At 35.6% G+C, this 8,284-nt stretch overlaps 2 protein-coding genes across 2 annotated transcripts; one reads left to right on the plus strand and one right to left on the minus strand.

Annotated features, from left to right (window-relative positions):
- Positions 1–1,552: 1,552 nt before the first annotated feature.
- cbx8b (chromobox 8b) lies at positions 1,553–3,602 on the plus strand. Its single transcript, XM_039673731.2, has 5 exons — positions 1,553–1,742; positions 1,889–1,932; positions 2,249–2,314; positions 2,415–2,481; positions 2,695–3,602. The coding sequence occupies exons 1-5, from the start codon at positions 1,674–1,676 to the stop codon at positions 3,505–3,507; spliced, it is 1,059 nt and encodes a 352-aa protein (XP_039529665.2). The 5' UTR covers positions 1,553–1,673; the 3' UTR covers positions 3,508–3,602.
- Positions 3,603–4,745: 1,143 nt separating this feature from the next.
- Positions 4,746–7,833, minus strand: c8h17orf67 (chromosome 8 C17orf67 homolog). Its single transcript, XM_039673389.2, has 4 exons — positions 6,941–7,833; positions 5,800–5,888; positions 5,469–5,606; positions 4,746–5,007 (listed from the first exon to the last, which is right to left on the minus strand). The coding sequence occupies exons 1-3, from the start codon at positions 7,143–7,145 to the stop codon at positions 5,490–5,492; spliced, it is 411 nt and encodes a 136-aa protein (XP_039529323.2). The 5' UTR covers positions 7,146–7,833; the 3' UTR covers positions 4,746–5,007; positions 5,469–5,489.
- Positions 7,834–8,284: the final 451 nt, after the last annotated feature.

Consider the following 8,284-nt stretch of genomic DNA (forward strand, 5'->3'; position numbering starts at 1 on the left):
TTATATTATCTAGCTATTTTTATAGCTATTTATAGCCTGTTTATATATTCATCTTTTGTTTTTCTTCCTTTAAACCAACATAATTATGTGAAATATTTCATTGAAATATAGGCTATATGGAAGACTCACTTACAAGAAAAATATATACATATTTTTATATTCATTTTATGCAGGCATAGGCCTATACATAAGTAGGCTATATAACATATAGCCTAATATTATATTATCTACATATTTTCTCTGAAATTAAAATCTGTTTTCAATTAAAACAAAGTAAATAGCCTAGCGTTAAAACCTGACCCTGTAATCGTTGTAAGGGAAACTATAGGTTACTTTTAGAAGTACATAGCTAACTCTTAGAGGCCCAATAAAGATATAAAAATATAATTATGAAATGTTTCGTTGTTTAAGTTGTCTTTACCAGAAGTTACTATTGACTTGTTGTCATCTTATGAGCCATTCATTATTATTATTATTAGCATAGCCTACATTATTACACCATCATTGTTTTTTGTTTGTTTGTTTTTAATAAATTGGGGTATTTAATAGGCGAAATATAGCCTAAAATAGAAGTAGGCCTATATGAAGTAGTTTAGTTGTAGTATATAAAAATAGTAGTTCAGTATTGCACATTTTCTTTTATTAACCATCAACGGACGCTGCCGTTTCAGTTTTCCATCCTATGAATAGGCCTATAAAGGCTGTAATTCTATTTCGATTTAGCCGATTTGATTTTTGATTCTCATTTGGCAGCCAAATGTGGTGTGGTAAACCTTACACAAAAGCATCATACAATTATTTTTATTTTTTTATTTTATTTTATTTATATATTACTAATATTATTAGACTATTATTATTATTATTATTATTATTAGACTATTATTATTTTCGAAAGACCCAGTCGGAGACCAAATCTAAATATTCGAATAATTTTGAGCAAACGTGTGGCTACGGAATAAACATAAATAGGCTTTGCGGCCCGTTTTTCTTCACATGTGTAACGAATAGCCTCAGATCTATTCTGTTTAATTACCGCCTCTTTAGTCTGTAAGAATCATTTCGTTTGTAGCCTACACATTTAGGTTATTACTCTGCAGTAGGACACACATGACATTCTGAGCAATAACCCAACAATGACATGACGATTGAAGACCTTTTAGCGGAATTATTAAAATTTTAGCGGAACTGTTTTGTGAATAGTAGAATAGGCTATTGAGGAAAAAAAGATGCTTGGCCTATAGGCTACATTTCTTCCTATCATAACAGGTGGATACTATATTGTATTATTTAGCCTATGATAGCTTTTACAGATTTGTTAAAAAATCATGACGTTTTCCTGCTGTCTTGACGATCAAACTTTAACGTATCCATCCTATATGTGTTCAGCAGGGCAGGCTCAGCCGACGAGATATTATCATATTTTTTGTCAAGAATGCATATATGTCACTAAGAAGCAAGTCTCGGCCACTTAGCAACAGCGCAGCCAATGAACGGCCTCAAAATGTTTCCACCTACAAGCGGTGCTAAGGCAACATGCTAAAGAACGTGATGACGTCTCGCTGTGCACGAGAGTATTATGGGCTGTATGGAATTCTGAAGCTAGAGCAGGCGGACTGGACTCGCGCTCACAGACAGCTAGCTTTGCTGCAAGCTAACGGTAGACGAAGGTAAACATGGAGCTATCAGCTGTTGGAGAGAGGGTGTTCGCGGCCGAATCAATCATCAAGAGACGAATACGACGGGTATGTGTTGAATAAGAGTGATATCGACATTTTTCTGCATATATGTGCTCATGTCTTCGGCTCACGCTAACGAATTCTTTGTGTGCGTGCGTGCGTGCGTGTGTGTGTGTGTGTGTGTGTGTGTGTGTGTCTGATGGCACGCACAGGGTCGAATGGAATATCTCGTTAAATGGAAGGGCTGGTCACCCAAGTGAGTAATTCATGCATGCCCATGTCCATCCTGTCTATCGTGCCTGTCTATCGTTTTAGACAGCGATGGCTGTCAACTCTGCTAAATATCGCTAAGGCCATAGATCAGCTGGCAGGTAGCAATGTTATATTGTGTCATGTTTATCAAAATAAAACTGATTAAAAAAAAAAAAAGAAAAAAAGATCAGCTGGCAGGTTAACATGCTATTACTGCAGACTGGTTTACTGCTAGCCCTGCTGCTAGTGGCCGATAAAGCAGTGGTTTAAATGCAGCTAGAGATTGACAGTCATCACGTGAAACTTTTTTGTTCTCACAGGTACAGCACTTGGGAACCAGAGGAAAATATCCTTGACTCGCGCCTTTTCGTTGCCTTTGAAGAGCGGTGAAATAAATACATACATACATACATGCATATACATACATACATATTAGGCCGTCAAAAAAACTGATATTTTCACACATCCTTTTGTATTTTCATTCAGGGAGCGTGAGAGAGAAATATTTGGACCCAAGAAAAGAGGACCTAAGCTGAAGACTTTTCTTCTAAAGGTATTGTATTGTCATTTATTTATTAAAATTGATTTTTAACACATTTTTTGTTGAAAAAAAAAAATATATAGGCTATATATATATATATATATATATATATATATATATATATATATATATATATATATATATATATATATATATATCATCAAGCCTTTTTTAAAAGGGCATACTTTTTTTGTATTTATTTTTTAAAATCATATATTTTTGCAGGCCCAAGCTAAAGAAAAGGCAAATTGTTATGAATTTAGGAATGAATCATCCAGGGGCATTCATGTTGCAAATCCCAGTCCAGAGCCTGTGATAACCCCTAGAGCGAGAGAGGGACTGCGTGCTGTGGTTCCCACCATTTTCCCTCCCAGCACAGTCAACCGAGGGGAGAGTGTAAAGCATTCACCTCCAGAACCAAGGGATCGTTCTCCATCCTCACCAAGACCCTGCACTGATGCATTTACCCTTGCGCCAAAAAAGAGAGGACGGAAACCCAAATTACGGTTCACAGATGGCTACACAAGCTCCTTGCATCCAGGGCATGCAAAAATAGCTGCAGATGAAACCATGGCAAGCATTCCTTCCAAAATGGCGAAGTTGGGTTTGGGTGAAGATGAAGAGAGATGCTCTGAAATGATTGGGAGAATTAAAATATCTCACAAGCAAATGGATGCTACCCATTCACACAAACAAAACAGAGTTGTTCCGAGCAGGAGTACCCAGCACATTTCTCCAAAGTGGAATTTGCATTCCAGCAGGACTAATCCACAAACAAGCCTATTTGACCACAAACACCTAAAGCATCATTCAAAACGAAGGACATTTGAACATGGTGATTCCACCAGCAGACAGCCTTCACTTATTGCCAAAATACCAGTGTCGCGCATTTTTGGAGAGCCTGAGGAGGGATATCCTTGGAGACCCTCCTTTAGCAATTTGGAAAAAGTTTTAGTTACTGATGTGACAACAAACTTCCTGACTGTAACAATCAAAGAGAGCAGCACAGATAAAGGCTTTTTCAAAGACAAAAGATGAGTTTGCAGCCAGTATAGCCTTCTTTAGAAGTCTTTTTATCATCAAAAATATTCTGTATTGTGTATTGTGTATATATATAAAAAAATCGTATTCTGTCCTATTGCAATCTGTATTTATTGTGAAATTGTTGCTTTAAGAGATTTGCATGCTAGACATGTCAAACAATGCTAGAACTGCCTCCCAATGAGTTTTTAGATCATTTGCTGTAAGTACATTTTAATTACAAATTGGTAACAAATATATATATGTCTATTAGTTCTACCCTCAAACATTTAGCCTTAAAATTGACATATTACACATTTAGCGTCATATTATTGCGTTTTGAACGTTTTGAAATCTTGTAATTTACGTGGACTTTTTTTTGTTTTTTTTTTTGGAAAGTTTATATTGTCAGTTACCTTGTGTCATGGTACAACAATCATATCAATTTACAGATATAAAAGTGTAAAATAAAAATCTGGATTTCATCTCAAACTCAAAAAGTAAAATAATAATGAACATGTTTCTTTTATTTCTTTTTGCTTCAGCTCAAATTAGTTTTCATAAATATTTAATAATTAATTAAATTAGTCCATTTAAATTATCTCTTATTTATTCTATTTTAATGGGCGATTTTGTAAGTATAAAAGATCTGTAAAAAGTGTGAATAAAAAGTTATTTAATGGCATCTTAAATAGAAAATCGCACTTCCAATGTCCATATCAACGAGTCATACTGAATCATATTTACAAATATATAGAGGATAATATAAAATATATATGATCTCTACATTATTTTTTTATTTATTTGTTAACCTGATGTTTAACAATTTTGATGAATACAATTCCCTTTGCATTCAATGCAACTCTGCAAATAAACAAACCTAAATGTTTATTTGCAGAGTTGCATTGAATGCAAAGGGATATTTGAAAAAAATCCAAACCTTTAATTTAATTATACAATTACTTACTGATTTTATTTTATAGCCTTTTAAATATGTATTTCTATTTATTTGGCATTTATGGTTTCATGAGTGACAGATGACAAATGTCTAAACTTTTAGGTTTATACAACATTTAACGTGCTTTTAAACAGTCACTGTTGGGCCTTCAGATATTGCAGTGTAAAGGTCAAACTCTTGGCATGTTTATAGACACCTTGAATCTTCTAAGTTATCTTTTTAGTTTGAACTAGGTTGTTTACGTTCCAATAATATTACTAAAATACTCCGCAAGCAATATGAAAAACCACAGTCACAATCAGAAAGCAAATTATTTTTAATGTTGATTATTGGTTTCTTATTAAAAAATGCAATTTGGTAATTCGTTTAAAAAACACCGATTCTTAGATTTTCCATCTAAATAACACATCTACAATGCTCCTAAACTATCGATGGGTGGATGTCTTCGTGGTTTTTTTTGTTTTGTTTTTTTGTCCTTGGCTTCCTCCGCATTTTTTTTTTCTTTGATTGCAATCCATTTCGTTATCAGCATTGTCGTCACCGGAATTCTTGTCTTCAGCCTGAAAAAAAAAAACCTTTGCATTGATTTTGCAATCAGCTAAGCAGGTTTTTAGTAGCCTAAATGTAGGCTACACCGTTTCCTTGATAAAAGCAATGAGGTTGCGGTTACATTTAATCGTACGCCTTCTTTAAAATCCATGGCAAAACAGCGCAACAAAAGTCAAAAGAAAAGATATGATTTAACCATGGTGTATAAGTAGCCTAGCCTATTCCTATAACAGCCAAACACAAAAGTAGGCTAAGTAATCATTATAATAATTTAAACCCTGAATAAAAATGAATAAAGACGTTATCCTGTTTTTTTTTTTTTTTGTTTTTTTTTTCAGATCCATTGTAAAAACAAAATTATTTTATTTATAAAGAAAAGAGTGAAGGCACAATGTATAGCCTATCTGAAACCATAAGCTCAAACACTAGTCTACAGTGATAGATATAGCCTAAAGCTTAAGATGAGAAGGACCTTTGGATCACTGCGGGCCGGTTACACGGGGTAGCCGTAGCTGCGGTCACAACGAGGGAAGCAGTGAGGGTTCAGCCAGTTCTCCATACTGGTCTCTCGAGCCCTTTGCTCCAGCCTCTGCATATGTAGCATGTGTTCCTGAAATACACACAATGGACTCTGAATTCTATTGACATGGAGCTGAGATCATTTATTTGTTCTTAAAACCAACAATGTGATCACAGATGCATATTCACACACACACACAAAAAAACATTGCAGGCTGTCATGCATGATGTTTGAATAAGCTTTATTATTAAATATGTTAGTAAAAGGAGAGGTGGCTCCCCACCCTCATAGGTTCGTCGGGGTGTCCAGGCTTCTGTCTCTTAGTGCGGAGTAGTTGCTTTGCAAAGCTCTCCTTAATTATGGGGTTTGCATCTAGGAAAATGACAACTGCATCAAGGTCACCTTTTCATACTGTAATTTCATAATTCATTTTTTGTGACTAAAATTAACGAATAGATAAAAATTGGTTCACACTTTAAGGGGCTACATGCTGTAGACTAAAGTTATATTTTTATGCAAACAAATAAGATTATCAAAGTCTTCTTTCTTTCTTTCTTTCTTTCTTTCTTTCTTTCTTTCTTTCTTTCTTTCTTTCTTTCTTTCTTTCTTTCTTTCTTTAAGCAACATGCTAATTTTCTTTTCTCTATTCTTCCCCAGGCCATTCTCTCGTCTGAACCTTTATTCTTTCAGATTTCCTCGAGTCTTTTGGGGGTCTAATTTGTATGAATTTTGGCCGTTCTCTTTCCCTCTTTCTTCATCTATCTCGCTCTTTTCTCAATCTTTCACACAGACACGCACGCATACACACAGGCAACACTTCACTCACTTTCTCTCCTCCCTCCCAAATTCAACCCCTCCCTCCCTTTCCCAGCGGTGTTTCTCTATGGAAGAACACAAAGTACCCATTCATGATCGTGTCTCCCCGGGGAGCACGCCCTAGCCCGCGCGTGACCCGGAGCTCTGACCCGCGAGGGGTATGAAAATGAGCCCGTTATGTAAACACCAACGTGGCAGAATATAGCCGAGCAGCATTTACGTTTTTGCCATCTTATAGTATAAGATTAATTAGCTATTAGAGGGTCCGGAACAATTTATGCTATAACAATTTCAGCAGCTAAAACAATGCTATGCTGGATATAGGGCTAGGCAAAGCCTAATGAAAAATATAGCTATTCAATTATTTCAGTCGTAGCTACAAATGCAAGTACAAGTACTTACAAAGGCCCTTATTATAGAAATAGTGTTAACAAAATCATATTTTGCACGAAAATGAAACTCTGTAAAACAGGTACCTGCATATAGGCCTAAACGTCACGAGCCATAGTAAAAAAGCTAAATAACAACAACAACAAAACAATAAAAAACAATAAAAAATGTGATATGCAAATAGAATCCATGTTATAAGATAAACAGAAAAAACATACCAGTGGAGGAGAAGACCAATAAGACAACGCAAAAAAGGCATGCCAATTTCAGGCACGTCATTGTCACTTCTGTCCGTCCTCGGCTCGAAATAACTGCACTTGAGTTTTTCACTCCCCAACTTATGAGGAGGAGAATGAAATACATGGCAACGTCATTTAGATGTTGCCCCCCACAGCACCGTTGCTCAAAGGCCACTGGATACATGCAGATCCCATAGACAGTAAAAGAAGCTCCTGCCTGCACATCTGGATGAAGTTACAGACATATTCCACAAGATGTCGCCTTCACCTAAACTATGACGTCTGACTCTTGATAACATACGGAAGTGCAAGAAATGTATTGATACAAATGTTTCAGACATTATGGTGTATTTCTACCAATCTGCCCGAACAATCTGCTTTGCACCCGACAAGCACCAAGGTGGAAAACGATAGGAAAGGCCTACTTCTATAGGAAATGTTTTTATTATTATTATTATTATTATTATTATTTTATTATTATAAACAGGAATTGACAGTGCACAAAAACCCGGACAAAACACCCTATACAACAAAATACAAAACACCTTCAGAATAACACAATACAGACACTATTTAATTAGCCGACCTAACAACATAAAAAACAACATTAACAAAATAATAAGATGGACTACATGACTGATTAAATAATCAAATGCAGGCTAATGCGACTTCTGCGAAAAAAAATGTTCACGTAAATGATGGGCTCATTTTGCTGTAAATGTAGGCTATACACAGCCTGTCTTTTTATTAAATATAGGCATAGGCCTACATATTTTCACCATAAATTACAAAATAGGCTATGTGCAATAAATAAATAGGCAACATAGCCTACCTAAATAATAACATGCTAAAATACTTTTGAAAAACACATTTCTACACTGAATTACCCTGAAGGGTGCACCGACGAATCAAATATCTGCCTAATTGTAATAGGCAGATAATATAATTAGGCCTAACAGTTTTTTTTTTTTTTTTTTTTTTTTGTCCCGGATGGCCGCTGCTGGTCCTGGGAACGTCCTCTTGAACGTGCGGAGGACGTGAAGGTCCGCGGGACATCAAGCGGACTCCACATGGGGACGTTCGCACAGGCCAATAGGGGACGTTCTGGGGACCTTTTTTTGTTAGTTCTATAGCCTAAAAAAGGAAAAAGCAGAAAAAAAAGAAAGAAATATGTCTGGCTTTCACTATTAGCCTTCTTATTATAATTCATAACTTTTTCACCTATATCATTATGTAACCTCATTCATTATTTTTCATTCTTATAATAGCCTATAACTGCCATTGTGATCCTGGGACGCAGTCACACAGACAGTCTCGGACCGT

The sequence above is a fragment of the Pimephales promelas genome, chromosome 8 (assembly GCF_988280905.1).
Source record: "Pimephales promelas chromosome 8, fPimPro1.hap1.1, whole genome shotgun sequence".
Taxonomy (NCBI): Eukaryota; Metazoa; Chordata; class Actinopteri; order Cypriniformes; family Leuciscidae; genus Pimephales; species Pimephales promelas.